Raw genomic sequence first — 19,222 nt, 5'->3', positions numbered from 1 at the left:
TACATTTTTTAATTTATACTCTTGTGATACACTTTGATTCGTACACTTGATTTTTTTGATGTGGGCGTACAGATATGAAGTTATCAATTACCTAAAAAAGGCCTTACACGGTTTTTGGTTTAACCAATACTTAAAAAAGATTTAAATATTTGAAAATAATTTTCTATTTCGCTACTTTTTTTAAAATAAAACTTGATCTTAACAATCTCTTACCTTTTTACCATCTTAACACACCACAATTTTTTTTTTATTAAAAATCTAACAAGAGACTTTGTTTCTTTATTATTTTCTTATACAATCTTTCTAATAAAACTTTTTTACACACATTAAAAATGCCTCCATCAACAAACTCGACCGAACAACAAAAGTATACAGGACGTATTGGTAGTTTAAGTCCTCAACAAGAAGAAATATTAGATAAATTCCGTCAAGAAGTTAAGGAAGAAGGAATATTTGATGAAAGACGTCATGACGACGCATGTTTACTAAGATTTTTACGTGCACGTAAATTTGATTTAGTTAAAACAAAAAAAATGTTTACGGATTGTGAAAAATGGCGTAAAGAATTTGGCGTAGATGAATTAGTAGCCACATTTGATTATAAAGAACGTGATGAAGTAATGAAATATTATCCAAGATATTATCATAAAACCGATAAGGATGGTAGACCAATTTATATTGAAGAAATTGGTAAGGTTGACGTAAAGGCTTTATATCAAATTACGACAATTGAGAGACAAATTCAAAATTTAGTTGTTGAATATGAAAAATTGGCCGATATTAGATTACCTTCTTGTTCTGAAAAAAATGGAAAATTAATTGAAACTTCTTGTACTATTCTTGACCTTAAGGGAGTTAGTATACGTTCTTTTTCGAACGTTTTTGGTTTTGTCAAACAAGCTTCTAACATCGGTCAAAATTATTATCCTGAACGTATGGGTAAATTTTATATAATTAATGCTCCCATGTTATTTTCTTCTGTTTGGAATTTAGTTAAACCTTTGTTAGATGAAGTAACTGCCGCTAAAATTGTTATTCTTAATTCAAAATATCAACCTACTTTATTGGAAAACATTCCCATTGAAAATTTACCCGTCGCTTTCGGTGGTAAATGTGATTGTGAAGGAGGCTGTCAGCTCTCGGATGCAGGTCCATGGAAAGAATCTGGTGCTATTAATGGATTGGTAACAAATGGTTCAATATCTAATGCTGACAAGAAATAGACGATCTTTTTAAATTTAGTTATATATATTTAAAGAGGAATAAAAACTTGGACTTTTTTTATTAATAATATATAGAGTATTCTTTAGTTTCAATGTTTCCATTATTATTATTGTTTTTATTTTATAGATTAATATATTATCAATTTTTAATATAATAAAAATTGGAAACAAACTTTTTTTTTACAATTGATAATTCAATTGATATTGATTTTATTTACAATATGAAATCCTACAAAAAAAAAAATCTTCATTCATCACTTTTTTATATTTGGTATAATTAGTTATACTGCAAAATTATTAAACGTGTTTAACATTGACATTTGATTTACTTAGCTAATTAATGCTTGATGCTTGAGAAAGTGATGATTTTCTCAATTCGGCAAAGAAATCATTGCCATTCGCCATTAAATTTCCTAAAAAAAAGTATTAATATATATATTATGGTAACAAAGTTATCTAAAAAATATTTAAATTCTGAATTAACCTCTTTGTCCCCATACTTGCCCACTTCTAACTTCCCAAGTAGTAGATTTATGCAACTCCGGCTTTTCTAAAAGAAGGCCAAATTAATTTTAAATTTGATTATAACAGATTTATTTATAATTACCGGCTTCGGGAAGATTATTATCATAATATTGGCTCAATGCTTCCTTCCAAGCTAGATAAAAAAAATGATTTTTTTCTTAATCTAAAATTTTAAACTTGAATCACACAATACGTTAAGAGTAGTTACAGTTATTCAAAAAATTTGAAACTTCTTGAGCATTAAAATTATTAACAGGGGAGTGTTCTAGAGGCCGTTTCACACTAGGCAAAGATGGACCAGGAACGGTCGCTGATACAAATGAATTATGATTTGAAGTAAATGATGCTGAATTTAGTGTGGCCGTTGAATAAGGAGTGATCGTCCCTGATGTTGATAGTAGAATTAATATTTAATGACCTTTCTTTTTTAACCAATACTATTTAGTACAAGATACAAAAAATTATTCAAATTAATTAATTCTTACCGAAAGAATTTTTTCTATTATTATAATTATTGTAGTAGTTCGTTTGTTTTTTGAAACTAAATAAAGACAAATTAAATGAATACGCATACGATAATTTTATGCCGAAGTTAAAATTAAATACTACTGTCGGTCATCTTCTCGTGCGCCTGTCATAATTTTAAAAAGAACGTTCATAAAAAGAAATTCTACGTGTTTTTTCAGGGTTTGTTTTTTTTTGGTTCCAAAAAAAAAAAAAATCTAAAATCAATTACAAAACCATCGTTTTTGATTGGCAATAAAAATTATGTAAGATAGCGGATCGCCAATCACATGAGATCCCATAATTTTCTCAACCTTGAAAAACCATATATAAGCAATCGATATCCGCTTCCTAGTATTTTCATACTTACCTGGCGCGGCATCTCTGTGATCAACAAGGCAGAGATGCGGGTGATGGTTGCTGGCATTGCACAGCGCTGGCGGCTACTGCTCCGAACATCCGCATGGATGTCTCGAGCGCATAATTTCTGGTAGTTGGGGTTGTCATGGTTCGCCGTGGCCACCCCTATTTTATCTATTTTAGCGGGTTTAGGGTGTAAAAGGTGACAGGTATTTTATAATGATCATGGAGTTGAGGACCCACTCTGCAAATGGGTTTATAATTTTAAAGTTTAAGTTGTTGTTTTTCTAAAACTAAGGGTTTACAAATAGTTAGTTATAACTGTACAATCTCGCCATACAATAAACGATAATCTATAATCTGTAATAAATAAATATAAATATCTCTTTGGAATCATTTCTATGGTATCTTCGTGAGTCCCACGCTCAGATCTAAAAAAATAGATTGGAAATCTTTATTTCAAATCGATATGATTAATATATTGTTTTTCGAGCTTGTAGCAATTCAATGCGCATAAATATATTAAATTATCAATTATTCGGTATATTACAATCATTTAGTCCAATAATTCCAGATTGATACTTTGATATTACGCGATTATTCAAGGAATTCTAAATGACTTCACTGATTTTCACCTCCTAGTATCCAACATTAAAATTTAATTAAAAAAATATGCCGCTAAAAATACCAAAGAATTATAAAAACATTGTTGATCAGCGTCGTTATTCGTTGAACATCACCCTTGGTACACTTTGTTTACTATATTAAGAAAAGATATTTTCTTAAACACGAATTACTAATTAACTGCAGATAAATTTATCATTTGTTTTACATCGAATTATGTGAAATATTTCATTTCATTTTATATTTTAATATTGATAATTGGTTTAAAATTAAAAAAATTTTATCAATTGTGTGATAAATATTTTATTGAATTAACGATTTAATTTAGAAATTTATATACTTTAGTAAATTATTAATCCCAATCCTTTTTGATATCAAAAGACTAATAATTAATTGGAAATATTATGTTAAAATCGGTATAATGTTCTAACTATATAGGTAGAGATCAATTATGAAATAACACTTACCCAGGACCATTCAATGTGGGTGGCGTTATCATCATCGATAAATTTGCTCTATTTTAAAATACGAAAATTAAATACTGCTTGATTATTTTTAGAATCATAAATTATTTTAAGTCTCACTAACCTTTGCTTCATAATGTCCACGTGCAAGCATACCGCTGGGAGCTTCTTCAACCATGAACTATGTATAATAAATAAATTCATAATTAAAAAATGTATCAGCTAAAATATAACAAATAAATATATCACATACCTTCTTTTCGTAAGGTTCGGCGTTTGGGCCGTAACTTCCAATCATTTCTTCTGTTTTGTCGACCCTGATTCCCTTTCTCTTGACAACTTGTAAATATTTTAACCCGGAAACAACATCATGTTGTATTCTATATAATAAGTAAAAATATATAAATTGAATATCGCACGATTTTTCCGAAAATATAGAAAATATAGAAAATATAGAATTTACCTAAATTTGACTTTCAAACGATATTCCACGCCTTCTTTGATCGTGAATGGAGTATTTTTAACATTTTCAAGTTTTTCTATAAAGAAAAAAAAAATTAATTTGCTGTTCATAAAATTCATCATTCATGATTATCAATTATAATAAAAATAATAAGAAGCAACCTGGAGTTGATAAGTCTAAAACAACATCATCTCTTCCTTCAACTTCTAATGCAATTTGCAAGATAACAACCTAATTTCGAAGATAATAAACGAATATGTTTAACGTGTAAAATTTTAATAGAATGAAAATAATCAGTGCATACTCTTCGATGATCGTCAGCAGGGCCTAAAATAAAAGTATAAATTAATCTCGCCGTAAAATTCTATTCATAATAAGATGTATACTCCTTACCGGTTGAAGTAGAGTTTAACCCGAGGGATGCTTTCCATTTTGCAAGAGATTCATCGTCAGCATCTAAATCTTTATATTCGTTGATGCTTTTCTTTTCACCAACTTTATAACCCGCTGTTTGACTAGGAGTCAAATCATCGTCTTGATCTGATACGTTTGACATGTTATTGGAAAAAACTCGAGAATATAAAATATAATTAAGGGTAAGATGAACAAAACTACGTTGCTATATATTTTTTACATTATTTATAAAAAATTTATTGTCAGACTTTTCATTTGATTGGTCGATAATCAAATGCAAAATTATATGCTTCATGCTTTATTTATACATGCCGTTAATTAAAGTTTAACGAATGTCATTTATTATGGCTATTGGTCAGATTCATAAAAGATCTACCTTGTGTAGTCTACGTAATACAAGTTGGGATTTATTAAACTACATTAATTAAATATGATATATTAAACTAATTTCTTACGATAATAGTAATTCTACAAATATTAAATAACAGTATTTGAATTATTTTTACAAAGTTTTTTGATATTATCTTTTTTCCTTCGGCCTGTCTTTAATCTATTTATCATACATCATTCCGTGCATTGTTATCATTAAAATCTCTGGCCATCCCAATTTCATCCCCGTTTTCTCTACTCCAAAATCCCCAAAAATTATACAGCAAGAAAAATACTCCTATAATACAAAGAATTAAATAACACAAATGTTGTCTGTGTCTTATCGATGTCATATGTTTAAGTTTTCCCACAGTTCCGTTTAAGCCTCCTCTAAGTGATGTAAATGAATTTCCCTATATATATTAAGTAAACGTTAGATCTCAATAAAAAAAAAATAATAAATAATAATTAAATAAATGAGAATAAAAACAAACCGATTCATCAAGGACATTATTAACTTGGTCATTAACATCATTATGAATATCAAGTGTGATCTAAAACGTTCCAGTTAAAAAGAGAAGGTAATATTAGAAATACATACAAATCTTTTCAGACCCAGTTTATAGTAAAATAGTAATTTACTTTGTGTAAACTGGATAATTTTGAACTTAAATCTTGCAATCTTAAATCATTTTGTTGTTCAAATGTATTATTCGTATTTATATCATGATGTTTTATTTTCCTTCCTGTTGAGAGGAAAGAATCACTGTTACTACCACCTGAAAGTAAATTTGCTCGATCTGAAGATCTAGATGTATTGTTTGTCCAGTAACTTGTATTATTCATTTTATCAAAGTTTATAAAAAATTGGAAGAATTTGAGCTTAAAAGATAAACGTAAACAGAATTTTAATTTGACGGCTTTGAAACTAAGGTTTTTTATCAACCGATGAAATTTCCGGATTAAGTAGATCATCTACTATATAACTAGCTAGCTTTGGAAAATGCATTTAAATAACACTTTTATTGCGAATACAAAATTAATCTATATAAATTAGAAACGATCGACACAGAAATTATAATAAACTATTAAGATAGCATTTAATCCTTAAAATACCACTTTTATGCATAATAAGACGGTGAAATCAACATATCAGATAGAATAGATAATTGATCCTCCGTAAATTGTTTCATGTCTTCGTGCCAAGAATCCTGATGTGTTCTCCTAAAATCTGCAAATGTCTTCTTGACAGTTGTCTTAACAATTAAAAAATATACGGTTAGTAATGTTAAAAACAAAAAAGTTGAACATTTTAGGGATGACATACCTGTATAGGAACAGGGTCTGATATACATTCTGCAAGTTTAACCAAAACTTCGGGCATCCATTTTGGAACTTCATATGGGAAAGCATCAATCAAACAAGATAATCCAAGAACAGCTGCGTGGCGAGTAAGTACAGCTTCTTGAAAGCCTGGGGGTAATGCTGCTCGGGGAGCTTGTCCTGTACGTTTGCGTGGCGGGATTTTTGTCCCTAACAGCTTAGTGAATTGATCCTGAATAAAAATAAAATGACATTAATAACATTTATAATTAAATAAATTCTATAATGTTTGATCTAATCCCCACTTTTAATTTAGATATTGCTTCTCTTTGTGAACATCGAATTAGACCCGATAGTGTAACTGCAGCCAATTGACGGACCTTAATGTAGTAAAGTAGTTTAGAATACTCAGTATACAAACATATGAAAAGATGTTAAATTACCTCAATTTGATTATCTTTCAGCATTCCGGAGACTACATCCATTACTTTATCTGTCTTATCTTTACTTAACATAAAAAGATGTTTAAAGAAAAAGACCTGAAGCACAGGTAAAGCTTTTACTCTAACATGCCAACTTGAAGATTCCGTCAAGATCTCAACAAATTTGTCAATCATCATCGGTACCATATCAGGAGGATATGGATAGGATGCGATAATATTCAAGACATGGGTAGCCATGACTTGAAGATCTTGGTCATCATTAACGTCCTGCATGAGGAATACAGAAGGTAATAAAGGAAGTATCAATGGATATGTTCCAGTGGACTGCCACGTTGTAAGAGCATCATAGAGCCATGCAAGTACTAAACAAATATAAAAATTAATTAGTTAAAAGAATAAAAATCGTCGATCAAGGTGCAATTATATTTACTTGTCTTGCTAGCATTTCCGTATTCTGAAGATCCAGCTGCTGCTGGCCTTTTTTCCGCACGCCAGATTTCCAGCGATTTTACCAAATCCGATAATATTTGTTGAAAATTTCCATTTAATTTCGATGCTACAAACCCGACACCCTCGCCAACTTGGAGATTGCTCTCAAGTATTTCTGTAACATTAGCAGCAGAAGGATACCATTGTATTTGCAACACCAGATTAATATTTGCTGCTATAGTATCGCGTACTTGTTTATAAGGATGACGAATATTTGCGAAATATTCATCTAATAACGGTTGTGTTCTCGGTAGCATTCGCCATGAAAAAGAATTGAGAAGTGTGCTTACAAATAATAATTCCTTTGCTTCTGCAAAGGAAGCATGAGATGTAGGGTCGATATGTGAACTTAAAATCAAATCAACAAGAGGCAACACTCGTCGTGGGTCACGATTACGCTGCAATGTCATAATACGTAGTAAGTATATAAAAATTTTCATCCTATAAGGGAAAAATATATTACATACCAGGACATAACTTAGGAACCTCTCCCAATATACAAGAGAATCCGGAGTGACTGAATTAAAAGTGTGTTCTAATAAAGGAATTAACCAATTCCATAATGCCTGTAATCTATTAAGAGGCCAATGCTTGCTCCCTCTTATAATACCTGCCAATATTTCCGTTGCAGCACGTTGCTGATTCTTCTCCGATGATTCGCATAATTTAGTTACCTCTGGTTTAACGATCTCTAAGAAAGAATCCTCATAAATCTGGAAAATACTTTTAAATAAATTTGCATTGCTGGTAGAAAAATTGTCTTCTCTATCTCGTGAAATTTCTTGTGATAGATATGATAATAAAGTAGACCAAAACTTAGAAGATTCAAAACTTTCAAGTAATTTTTTATAAGCAGCTTCAGAATCTGGATTAAGTTTTGGCATAACGCTTGTTGCAGTACGTGGTGAATATACCTCAAACTTTTCAGGCCATAAATACCATCCAACACTAACTTTATCTTGAAGAATCCTATTTTTATTAGATTAATAGTGCATAATTAATTTATTACGAGAATTTAATAAATAAACTAATAAGCGAAATAAAAAATTATTTGATACAAACATATTTTTTGCATTACTTTCATCAACTGGAGTTAGGCCCGATATTAAGTAGTTGTCTGTATAACCTTCTGGTAAAGGACATGGTGTTTCGTAAGTTCTTTTTAAAGGATTTTCCGATTTACCTAAAGTTATTAACTCAAGGTCACCCTTAATAAATGTTCTTTGTTTCATATAAAATAATATTCTCGTCGTTGTTGATATAGCTATACGTCTTAAGGCAGGAAGTTCTGAAGTTAAGCCTTTGGCTACATGCTCTGCTAAATCTACAGTGGTTGGTGCCTCTGGTCGTACTAAAAGATCTAAGAAGTTCGAAGCCATTGACTCGAAGCGCCAATGAAGCGTATTTGATTTGACCAAATTTAAAAGAGTATCGACCTATATATAGATAATTATTTAATTGAAATTTGTTGAAACAAAATTAACATAACTTTAAACCTACAAGATTATAATATTCTCTTTTTTGCATAGCTAATCTATCCTCTGCTTTTTTCCGAATTTTATTATACTTATTTTCATTCATATTAATCGAAAGAGTCTCTAAGGCTTGTTTTATTGCTTTATCCAAGTTATCAGTAAAAATCGTCTTTAATGCAGTATTATTATAGTTCATAAGGTAATCGTAAAATACTTTGCGTATCATTTCTTGTACCGAGGGCTAAATAAAATTAAATGAGAATGTAATAATTTTTATCTTACTTCTTTATAAGATAGAATAATGAAGAAATTCACAAACCTTATCATCATGCTGAGCTTGACAAATTTGAATAATAAATTTAGGCACAAACCGCCAATCCCTCAGGCACGTATACATGTATGTCCGGGAACCAAGCAAATATAGTGCACCTTTCATCCTTTCAGAGTTTGGCTTGTCTAGTATATAAAGCAATTTTAACAAAAATTCCAAAAAAGGTTATAATTAATTCAGATAATTCAGTAGATTTTGAATACCAGTAGGCTTTAAAGCATCCAATAAAATTGGAATAATAAGGGGTTTTGTGCCAATAAAGCAACGAGACGCGTTTGTCAAATGAGATTGTGCTATCCTGAAAAATTTGAAAAAAAAAATTAAATAAAAAATGAAAAAAAAAACTATTACATATAAATTTGAAATTTCGTACTTTCGAATTTCTGAGTATGAACTTAGCGATAATTCAACCAAATCCTTTAGTAAATTATCATGCAATCGTGTTCGAACGCGACCAAATGCGTTTTGTTTTAAACGACACAAGTGCTGTTGATAAGCTCGTTTTACTACAGACGATAAATAAAGCGATTAAGGTAATTTAGATAATTTATCCAATAATATTTAAAGAAAATGCGAGATTAATTTACCAAGCAAATAGCGCGGATATTTCTTATCATGACGAGAAGTCTTCAACATGTTTTTCGCATATTGATAACCGCGTTTACTCGCATCATATTTGGATTTTTCAACTCCCCGATCTGTGAGATAAATTTTGATCATCTAAAACAATAAAACTATAAATAAATATGATGTATCGTATTTCAACATAATAAATAAATAGAAATAACGAACCTTGAGAAGGATTTTTAAACTTTCCACATCATCTTCCCGTTGAGTTCGGAAATATGTAACAAGCCTATGAAGGAATTCGCCCAATTCTTTTCGTAATTTTCGTGCGCCTTGTCTTCGTGGATCGTTAGAATCTGAGAAGCAATAACCAGCAGGTATAGATTTTGTTGGTCTTACAGCTTCGGTCTCTTCATCTCTATAATGTCAAAATTTGTTAATCTTTTTTTTCCAGAATTCTGAAGTGGTTGAGATATCAGCTTCATAATTTACTTGAATTCCGAAATATCATCATCACCGTCGTCTTCTACTAAAGTAGTCATTCCACTAAGACAATTTCTAACCACACTGAATCGACGACAAAATTCGTGAGTCAATTCACGGTTGCTTAATACCTTTCCGTTTTCGTCAGTTTTATTTGTCATTAAGTCCTCGATTCGACTAAGAGTAGGTTTTAAGAAAATATCTATTATTTCCATTGCAAAATCGATTTCTGGGTCTGTTGGTACATGCCAATCAATGTTAATATTCTCGGGACATCCTGGTTCAACCCAATATTTATGATGGTTTTTTATATATTCTAAAACAGAATAAAAATTTTCAATATATTAAACTTTAAGTAAGGTATTGGAGAAGAATTTTATTTCACCTTCGGAATTCCATCGTTCCGGATCAACATTTCGGCATTCTAAAGGATATATTTGCGTCAATGCCACTAACATCATCCGAATGAATTTTCCTGTCCACATGTAACCTTTCCTTGAACGACATCTTTGCACCATTTCTTTCCCTAACTCTATCAATTCTTTTTTGTATTTAAGTAATTCAGATCCACTCGACATAGCTACATGATAAAGAATACACTGATACCAATGTAATGTCGTGTCAGATTGGATATGATGCGTTGATGAAGTAGTTGGTGTTGATGATGCACCATGTTGAAGTTCATTAAGGATATTTGAATGACAGAGCGGAATGAATTGGGCAAGCGCCTTGCTTCGGTTAGGACTAGTAAGAGTTGAACATAAATAACCTATAAAAAATTCAGTTGGTTATTACAAAATCGAATTTCCGAGTTTTCATTTCAAATCCTCACCCATTGGTTTGGTTGCGTTCTGGAGTACTGTTGTGGACGCAAAATTAATAACCATTTTCAGTGCCATATCTTGAAGTTGCTCAGACATTTGAATACCAACTATCTCACAAGCATGCTACATAAATTCAATAAAATAATAAATTCATTGTTATAAACTTGTAATACAAATTATAGTATTTTACCAATAACACGGTGACCAATCCTGTTTCCATGTTATGTAAAGTTAATTTTCCTCGTTCCTGTTGTGGAAGATATTCGAACTAATTAACGTAAATTCAAGTAAAGGAATATATAAATATTTACTATGGTTGATTAATATAAATGATTAAGCGAAGGATACAATTGTAAAGACGCGTCTTAAAAATTTTGCAAGCCATTCTTCAAATTCCGCAGTACTAGCTTTGCAAAAAGCATCTTCCTCCTGTTCATCAATTTCCATATTGTCTTCTTCTCTTTCGTCAATGTCCATACCGGTCCATCTGAATCCAGACTCAACGGAACTACCTTCAGTCAAATCTCTTAACGGGACTCCCATGATCGCATGTGTCAAAAATATTAAAGATGAAATTGTCTTTATTGGATCATTCATATCAATACCAGGAATTGTTAAATGAAGAAGGGGTGCTAAATGCTTTCCTCCAGCTGGATAATGAAATCGAGAAAATAATGGAATGGCCAAAAGAGAAAGTGCAGAAATCGAAGATGTTGTCCTATGCGTCTTATAGCCATTATAAGAAATTACTGAAATTTAATGTACCAAATTATAAAAAATTAATAAATCAAAGAAATATTGTTACCTCGGTCAAGGTTTCAAGAGAAGGATAAACACGTTCTAACAACCCAGGGCAAATTAATGTAGGCTCCAGCCCTAAATAATAATTCAGTATAAGTGTAAAATTGTGGAATTATGTATTATATTATGTAATTTATCAAATTATGAATTATTATTAGTAATGATAAGATACATGCTAAATATTTCAAAGCTGCCTGACTTGAACCAACAGACAATGAATCCTTTCCAAACATTGACAGGAATGTGACACCTCTAAGAGTGAGAACAAACTGGCGTCTAAGTTCTGGAGTCAATCGACGCGATTCTGGAGTTTTACATTCCGGCTTGTTTTCTGAAAATTGTTTATACGATTCGTTAAATTTTTAAAGGACTACAAGAATGTTATCATCGATAAGAATTAACGGCTCACCATCTGTCCATCGCTTTAAGAATTCCCAGCCAAGAAATTGTAAAAACCTGACGATAGAAAATGTCCATCTACCAAAATTACTTGGATGATAAAATGATTCAGTAGCTTGAATCATGTTTGATAAGTGTGTAAGAGTCGTTTCATCTTGTGAAGATGAATTAGGCGATGAAAATATCGTATAAACAATAAATCTAGCCAACATCTTAAATTTGTCCTAATAATAAAATAAATAGTGAAATGCTATTCATCCGAATTGACCAGTGAGAGATTAATAATATTAACTTACAACTTTCTTCCTTAACATCATAGCACTCCCAGCTCTCTGATCTACTCGTGCAGACCATCCAAATGATCCACCACCTCTTCCATAATTATTATTGCCATTGCTTGAACTACCAACAGGTAATTCCATCATTTTTTGACCGGTTGCAAACACAGTTTTGACTTGATATTGAGTGAAAATCCCAATATTTCCAGGTTTAATATCTTCAACTACTACATTCTCCTCGGCAACACGAGCCACAAGATCAATAAATTCTGTTTGAAAGAGTAATAATCCAGGAACGAGATACCAAAATGAAAATATTGTTGGTAGCCATTTTGCAGGTGAATACTCGGGTGTTTTTGAAGGTCCAATTGGAAGGAAGCGAACTAAAAATGCTTGTACAGTAAAAGCGTCTCCAACGTTATTGGCGTGAAAAAGTGGAAGTACCCTGGCAAGGATATCTTTCGTAGCCTCGGGGGGGAAAAATCTACAAGAGATTGATGAATTAAAACTCAAATTTTGTTATTATGGGTTTAGCAGAGATTTTTTTTTTACCTCTGAGCATGTTCTACTAAACGAACTACAGCCGATATTTGTTTACTAAAAAAATAGGATGTGATTTAAGGACACACATATTCATATAACGGATCATTTGAAATTAAAAATATATTGTGAGATAATATTTAGGATACGATTCACTTATTAGAGTTTTTTGACGGCCTTTTGGAAAATATATTCTGTAAATCATATCAAATAACGGCTCCCAAGGTAGTGTCAGGTCTTCCGGCCCAATTTTATCTTTTTTTCTTTATTAATTCATTAAACAGATCAATAAATCAAATTATACCCAATTAAAGAAGTAAGAAAAAAATTCTAGTAAAACTGGCTATGCCTACTTGAGCAAGCGTACGCAAGTATTTGAAAAAACTTCAGCATGTGAAGTATCAATTCCCGGCGTAATTACAAGTTCAAAAAGAACGCGAGCTAATTGAGCGCGAGTTTGACAAGATAAGGGGTGTTGCAGGTCGAGATAGCTATGACAAAAAAAAAATTATATCCGAAGAATTGGGTATTACAAAAAAAAAATGTTAATTTATTTTTACGAATTCCACAAATGAACAATAATAAATAATTTATAAAACATTTAAGTTAAAAAAAAGTCGAGAATTTTGCTGCATTCTTACCCATTGAGTTGTTTTACCCAAAAACCACAACCCGGCCCCCAATCCTGAGCCTTCGCAGAGGAACATAAATTTTCAACTATTTCGTTTAATAAAGTGTCAGCTTCTCCTTCAAAAGAGGAGGAATAAGGAAGATTTTCCGAGAAAGTAGACATGTTATTAAGTTGGGCAGATTTAACTATGGATCTGAGCTTTAAATATTGATGCGTTAATGCAAAGTCCACATGGACCACATGCGTGATGAATAAGAAAATTTTCGTAGGTAGATAAAACGTAATCCAATGCTAAATCTTGACACATAAGGATATACGTAATTCTTTTTGTAAGATACGTAATTGCGATCGATATGTTGTACGAATATTCTGCGATTTGAATTTCCGATATATCACGTAATCACGTAATAAACCACCTTATCTCCCAACAAACTATTCGTTAATTCCTCATTTCTTCATCTTTTTAATTAATAATTCTTTGGTTAATACTTTTACATTTAAAAATTCAGATTAATATAATAACAGAATAGAAATCAAAACCAAAAAGTCCACAAGATGGTTTCTTGGTTCCAAAAGTAATCATTGTTGTTTAAAAAAACAAACACCAACTTACTATATTTGCTGAACAATTAACATTGTATCAAATAATCAAATAACTCGACCGCAGTATTTTCACACAAAAAAATTATGGTACCCCAAAAATCAAACTTCATTGTTTGATTGTGACGTACATTAGATGTTGATTAATCAGTTCCATTGGAACTTTGGTTCCAAGAATTCATCAGATGGTACTCCAACTTTACGTAATTTATTTTTTACATACATATTCAAATTTACTTTCGACCGTTTTTCTTTAAAATTCACAGTTAAAAAAAGAGGTCTATTTTTAACCTCACGCATTTTTGATTAAACTGAATAAATTTTTTAAAAAGCCACATTTAAAACCTAAGAGCATTCTTTTCATTTCCAAATAATAACTATAAATTCTTTTGGTGTTTAGCAAATCAAAAATATGTCGTATGAACAACGTTCAACTATTCTGCCTATTTCATCTGAAGCAGAGGCACTACGTCAAGCAGTCTTATTAACATTGAAACCAAACCGACGTGAGACAACACAGCAAAATGAAAATCAAGAAGGAACGACAACAATAGTTCATCCACAACAAACCGATGCAACTCAACAAGAAGAATCATTACAAAATGACAGATATACAACACCACCACCGAGATCTCTTCGACCTGAAGAGTGCTTTAATACACCAGAAGCTCAAATACTCGACACTCAAGCTGTATTAAAACGTCAATCCCCTTTTTCACCAGAAGAAGGAGAATATGTAAATTCCAGCGGAAGAAACTCCGATGAAGAAGACCCTCAGAGATTTATACCGATAACAAACCCGTTTAACGTAATGCAAGCTTCAGCAAACGGGACTAACTTTGAACGAACTGCTGGTAACTTATTACAAAGATATATTGAGGAGTCTCCCGAAATGACTTTTGTCTTTAATGGCACGGTTGTACGTCGTCCCCCAATGGAAGTGAACTTTGACGACGGATCGGATGCGGAAGATGACGATGCCAGAACTTATATAAGACGCTGTCGTCGGGTACCTACTCCCTGTCCACGAAATGAAGATCTTACGCCATCAAATTATATCTTGGATTATGTAGAAACATTAGAAGCATCACAGAACAATGATAATGAAGATGTAATGCAAATAGATTCAGAAGAACAAGTGAACGAGAATGATGGTACCGAATCAAATAATTATATTGTTTCTGATCGAAAGGGAGATGCTCCTATTTTACCTACCACAATTCTTAATAATCCAGCTCATGGAACAGGGACCATTGATGAGTTTAGTTCTAATAACAATTGCGCTTCAGAAATATCTAATGAAGTATCTCCTATGCGTGTTGATATTAATCAAATGTGCGAGGTTCCTTCTAACACCCCTTTTACATTCGATGAATGTTTTAATAAGACGGGTGATGACCCGCCTAATACCACTAATACGAATGGTGATATTCAAATTTTCAATGATATTAATCAAATAAACGATGATCTCATAAATTCAACTGGTGATGATCAAATGGCAGATGATGTTAATCAAATAAGAGTTCACACTATTAGTGATGTTCAAAATGGTGGCGATTTTAGTCAAATGAGCAATAGTTTTTCTCCTGTTCTCGCTCACCCTACCGCTGTTAGCCCAGATTATAATGGAAATGATAATGATCGGCTATTACCTGATGATACTATAATCACGAACGAAAGATCTTCTCAAATGAACGATATCCCTGCCCACAAAGTTGGAAGTCCAGTTGAAGAAGGCGAAATAGAAGAAGGTGAAATTGTCGAATCGGAGATAACTTTTGAAGAACATGGCGTTCAGGTTAAGAATACAGACGAAGAGACAAGAGAATTAATGAAAGAGCTCTATGAGGAATATGGTGCACAACCGTTTGATATCATTCAGGAAGGGATTCCGATCGATGTCGTAGTTCGTTTTACGAGAGAGCTCAATCACAGATTGCCACCGGAACTAGAGGTCTTTAGTGTTGTAACTCCAAGTGATCAAGTTTCTTTATCGACACAGGTAAATCCCGTCTTGCCTAGCGTTGAACCGGTAATCAAACTTGAACCAGTCGAAGACAATTTGCCAATTATCAATAACAAAAATGATAAACGCGAAAGTTCCTTGTTACCCACATCTTTTCAAGTTAGACCAAATTTTGATAGACCATTTATAACACCTCGAGAACAAAATTTTATTATCGATCTGAGTGATTCTTCAGACGGCGAACATCGTATTGCTGGCCTACTTCAGGAAGTTAAGTCGTCACTTTCTAACAATGAGACACAAATAGATGCTAAGCGAAAGTTAGAAGAGAAAGAGCGTGAAATAAAAAGAATGAACGAGTTGATTGCGAGTAAGACTGAATTGCTCAAAAAGAAATCTACGACAGCTCAACAAGCCTCAGCATCAACCGGATCGAATTTGGGAACGTCAATTGATACAATTCGAGCGGCGATAGAATCTTTTGAAACAGCAAAATCTCAGGTTTCGGAAGTTAAATCCCGCCTTAACGAAGAGGAGAAGAAGCTCGAAAATATTCGATCTGAACTAGCTGACAGGAATATAAAAATTGAAAAAAATAATTCGCTTGCCGGACAATATATAGAACAGATAAAAAGTTTTGATGTTCAAAAAGATCAGATGTTGCAGAATAGAGAAGAAATTGAACATCGTATTCGAGCACTTCAAGACGAACTTGTAAAAGTTCAGTCTCAGATTGAAGACATTGATAAAGAGAAAGAAGTTGCGAAAATAGAATTAGCCAAAAAGGAAGAGGATTACACTGAACAATTAAGGGCGAGAGAACAGCAAATGGAACAGGAGAAAAGAGTATCTGAAAATATCACTCAAATTAAGAGACAACTTGGACCGATTTTAAAAGATATTAAAGCCAAGAAAGAACAACTTTCGCAAATGGTCTCCCAGTCGACAAAACCTCGGAACGAGTCGACTTTGGCTGAATCATCGACATCCGTTTTTAACAAGAACGGAAAGAGGAGAATTGTTCACGAATCAGAAATTGTTCAAGAAGAGATTCCAAAAAAGCCTAAATTAGCACTAGAAGTAGCAGAACTTAGTAAGAAGATCGAGCAGGTGAGCAAGGAACAACAATCCTTGCGAGAAAGCTTAGAAAAAAAGCGCCACGGAGACACAGAAACCACAATTACTCGTAAAAACCAAAATTCATATCCAGAAAACGAGTGGAGGGTAGAGAAGATAGCATCTCAGGAAGTAGGTTTATGCTGTATTATTTTTTTATGTAGTTTGATTTATTGATTTTTTTTTTCACTTCTAGACTATCTCTGAAGACAAATTTGAAGTCTTCAACCCTTATGAAAGCCCATTAAAGGGCTTCCGCTCATTTAGACTTCACCCCGAATATGTCAAAGTTGTGAAAGATATCAAATCGTTCACATTTAACAATCATATCGTACCTAACAAGAAGATATGCGCGTTCGAACTCCAACCACGTGGGATATGTAACGATGACGACTGCAGATCGCAGCATTTCCGCGATCTTCTAATGAATGGTATTTGATTCGGGATAACCTTTATTTTGTTGTTATTCTGTATGAATCAATATATAACATTTTCTTCACGTTAACCAAATTATATAGAAAATGAGGTAATTGATGATCTCGCTGGGTATTATGAAGGTGAGAATTTAACACAGCAAAGGCATTATCGCGAAGGCCTCCATAGACTGCTTAACGATCTCGAAATGTCCGGAAGGAATACGTTTCTCACGAAATTTGAAGAAATAAAAAAATACCGTGACTCGTTCGTCGCAAGAAGTTTAAACGACGGTACCGGGGCTCCACGAGTCGTGTTCATAAACGAACATCGACCGTTAGCCGATGAATGGTACAACTCACCGCCGGTTTGTGAAAGCGAATCGGATTACGTTTCTGAAAGTTTACCTACTCCAAGGATGCCAACATCTCTTTCGTCGGGACAAGATGACGACCAACAACAAATATATCCAACTTCGCCAGAGTTGGAAGACGATGATGATGACGGTGACTACTTCTCTTCGTCCGCTACTCGTCATAAGAAGAAAGATGATGAGGAGAATGTAAAATATGAAAGCTATAGTGAAGAAATGGAGATGGGCAATGAGTCTGACGATCAATTTGCTGAATTACGCGAATCTGAGTCTGCTTATTCAGAGTCCGACACGTCATCCGAAAAGGATGATGACGAAAGTGAAGAAGAAAACGTAGATGAAAAAGGTGCCGTTGATGTTAGATCCACCGAGTTCGTATCTACGAACCAAGGTGAGGTTGAAGAACAACAACAATCACAACGACAACGGCAGGAGCAGCAAGGAGAACGAGCTTATGCACCATTAGGATATGTAGGCCGAATTATTAACTGGTTTCGCTGATAAAATTATTTTACGATTGCATGAACCTGTTGGGCGAGCATTTGTAAATAATTTGTAATAATAATTATATTAATTAATAATATTAATTCTTTGTTTACGGATGAGCATATGTATATAATTTTTTGTAAAAAATAATGAATCTTTCGTCGGAACAATAATAATATGTAATAATTTAGTTATACAAATACACATAATTTTTTTTGGGATTATGATATGCAAAAAAATAAGCATAATAGTCATTTATAAATTTAGAATAATTATGAATGTTTTATATACAAAAATTATAAATTATTTCACTTAATAAAACCTAATAAAATTTTTCTAAGTTAATGAAAAAAGGATGGGAATGGTTATCAATATTAGCTGCCAAAAGCATATAATATGAAAAGCTGAGAACTTCGCAATTCCAAGAACGTCAGGCGGTTTGCCTAACTTTACTTACAAAAGAGATCGTTAAACCAAAAGGAATTAATATTCAGTATTCACAGCTTTCTTGGCAACTATCTTCTTTTTATTATGCCACGAACAAGAAGATATAAACCGTGTTTGAACCCGTAGAAGTTCAGTCAACCTTACCGCAAACATTAAGGTATGCGTCGTTAATAGTTAGTTTATCATTACTAAAGAAAAGTAAAAGCGAGTGAAGTACGAGAGTACAAAGTAAAAATACTCACAATGGAATGCTAAATTTAGGGAACCTAAAAGATGATCGAAATATCTTT

The 19,222-nt window shown here is 32.5% G+C and overlaps 6 protein-coding genes across 6 annotated transcripts; 2 read left to right on the top strand and 4 right to left on the bottom strand.

The window, feature by feature from the left end:
* The first annotated feature begins 166 nt into the window (after nucleotides 1-166).
* On the top strand, nucleotides 167-1,419 carry OCT59_029599 (uncharacterized protein). The gene has a single exon (XM_025315664.2). The coding sequence runs from the start codon at nucleotides 333-335 to the stop codon at nucleotides 1,221-1,223; it is 891 nt and encodes a 296-aa protein (XP_025182347.1). The 5' UTR covers nucleotides 167-332; the 3' UTR covers nucleotides 1,224-1,419.
* Nucleotides 1,406-2,452, bottom strand: OCT59_029598 (uncharacterized protein). The gene is made up of 6 exons (XM_025315663.2): nucleotides 2,358-2,452; nucleotides 2,234-2,289; nucleotides 1,957-2,133; nucleotides 1,831-1,881; nucleotides 1,708-1,773; nucleotides 1,406-1,636 (listed from the first exon to the last, which is right to left on the bottom strand). The coding sequence occupies exons 1-6, from the start codon at nucleotides 2,405-2,407 to the stop codon at nucleotides 1,557-1,559; spliced, it is 480 nt and encodes a 159-aa protein (XP_025182346.1). The 5' UTR covers nucleotides 2,408-2,452; the 3' UTR covers nucleotides 1,406-1,556.
* A 1,030-nt stretch (nucleotides 2,453-3,482) lies between these two features.
* Nucleotides 3,483-4,778, bottom strand: OCT59_029597 (uncharacterized protein). The gene is made up of 8 exons (XM_025315662.2): nucleotides 4,557-4,778; nucleotides 4,468-4,490; nucleotides 4,325-4,394; nucleotides 4,164-4,239; nucleotides 3,954-4,080; nucleotides 3,825-3,881; nucleotides 3,704-3,751; nucleotides 3,483-3,618 (listed from the first exon to the last, which is right to left on the bottom strand). Exons 1-8 carry the CDS (start codon nucleotides 4,717-4,719, stop codon nucleotides 3,589-3,591), a joined length of 594 nt encoding a protein of 197 aa, XP_025182345.1. The 5' UTR covers nucleotides 4,720-4,778; the 3' UTR covers nucleotides 3,483-3,588.
* A 189-nt stretch (nucleotides 4,779-4,967) lies between these two features.
* Nucleotides 4,968-5,856, bottom strand: OCT59_029596 (uncharacterized protein). Its single transcript, XM_025315661.2, has 3 exons — nucleotides 5,589-5,856; nucleotides 5,441-5,500; nucleotides 4,968-5,359 (listed from the first exon to the last, which is right to left on the bottom strand). The coding sequence occupies exons 1-3, from the start codon at nucleotides 5,790-5,792 to the stop codon at nucleotides 5,135-5,137; spliced, it is 489 nt and encodes a 162-aa protein (XP_025182344.1). The 5' UTR covers nucleotides 5,793-5,856; the 3' UTR covers nucleotides 4,968-5,134.
* Nucleotides 5,857-5,938: 82 nt separating this feature from the next.
* Nucleotides 5,939-13,692, bottom strand: OCT59_029595 (uncharacterized protein; the record flags this gene model as incomplete). Its single annotated transcript, XM_066144949.1, has 27 exons — nucleotides 5,939-6,202; nucleotides 6,274-6,501; nucleotides 6,575-6,649; nucleotides 6,713-7,074; nucleotides 7,143-7,599; nucleotides 7,669-7,736; nucleotides 7,812-8,170; nucleotides 8,264-8,637; nucleotides 8,702-8,917; nucleotides 8,996-9,132; nucleotides 9,211-9,305; nucleotides 9,381-9,513; nucleotides 9,595-9,727; nucleotides 9,800-9,992; nucleotides 10,067-10,373; nucleotides 10,443-10,826; nucleotides 10,890-11,004; nucleotides 11,072-11,149; nucleotides 11,230-11,607; nucleotides 11,687-11,757; nucleotides 11,855-12,013; nucleotides 12,092-12,305; nucleotides 12,378-12,843; nucleotides 12,912-12,956; nucleotides 13,049-13,162; nucleotides 13,253-13,390; nucleotides 13,541-13,692. The coding sequence occupies 27 exons, from the start codon at nucleotides 13,690-13,692 to the stop codon at nucleotides 6,068-6,070; spliced, it is 5,586 nt and encodes a 1,861-aa protein (XP_065994778.1). The 3' UTR covers nucleotides 5,939-6,067.
* Nucleotides 13,693-14,542: 850 nt separating this feature from the next.
* On the top strand, nucleotides 14,543-18,832 carry OCT59_029594 (uncharacterized protein; the record flags this gene model as incomplete). Its single annotated transcript, XM_066144944.1, has 3 exons — nucleotides 14,543-17,344; nucleotides 17,409-17,643; nucleotides 17,731-18,832. 3 exons carry the CDS (start codon nucleotides 14,543-14,545, stop codon nucleotides 18,498-18,500), a joined length of 3,807 nt encoding a protein of 1,268 aa, XP_065994777.1. The 3' UTR covers nucleotides 18,501-18,832.
* Between the last annotated feature and the right edge of the window lie 390 nt (nucleotides 18,833-19,222).

Source organism: Rhizophagus irregularis, chromosome 9, assembly GCF_026210795.1.
Source record: "Rhizophagus irregularis chromosome 9, complete sequence".
Taxonomy (NCBI): Eukaryota; Fungi; Glomeromycota; class Glomeromycetes; order Glomerales; family Glomeraceae; genus Rhizophagus; species Rhizophagus irregularis.
The sequence above is the reverse complement of the archived record's forward strand: the minus strand, read 5'-3'. Positions and strand labels throughout refer to the sequence as shown.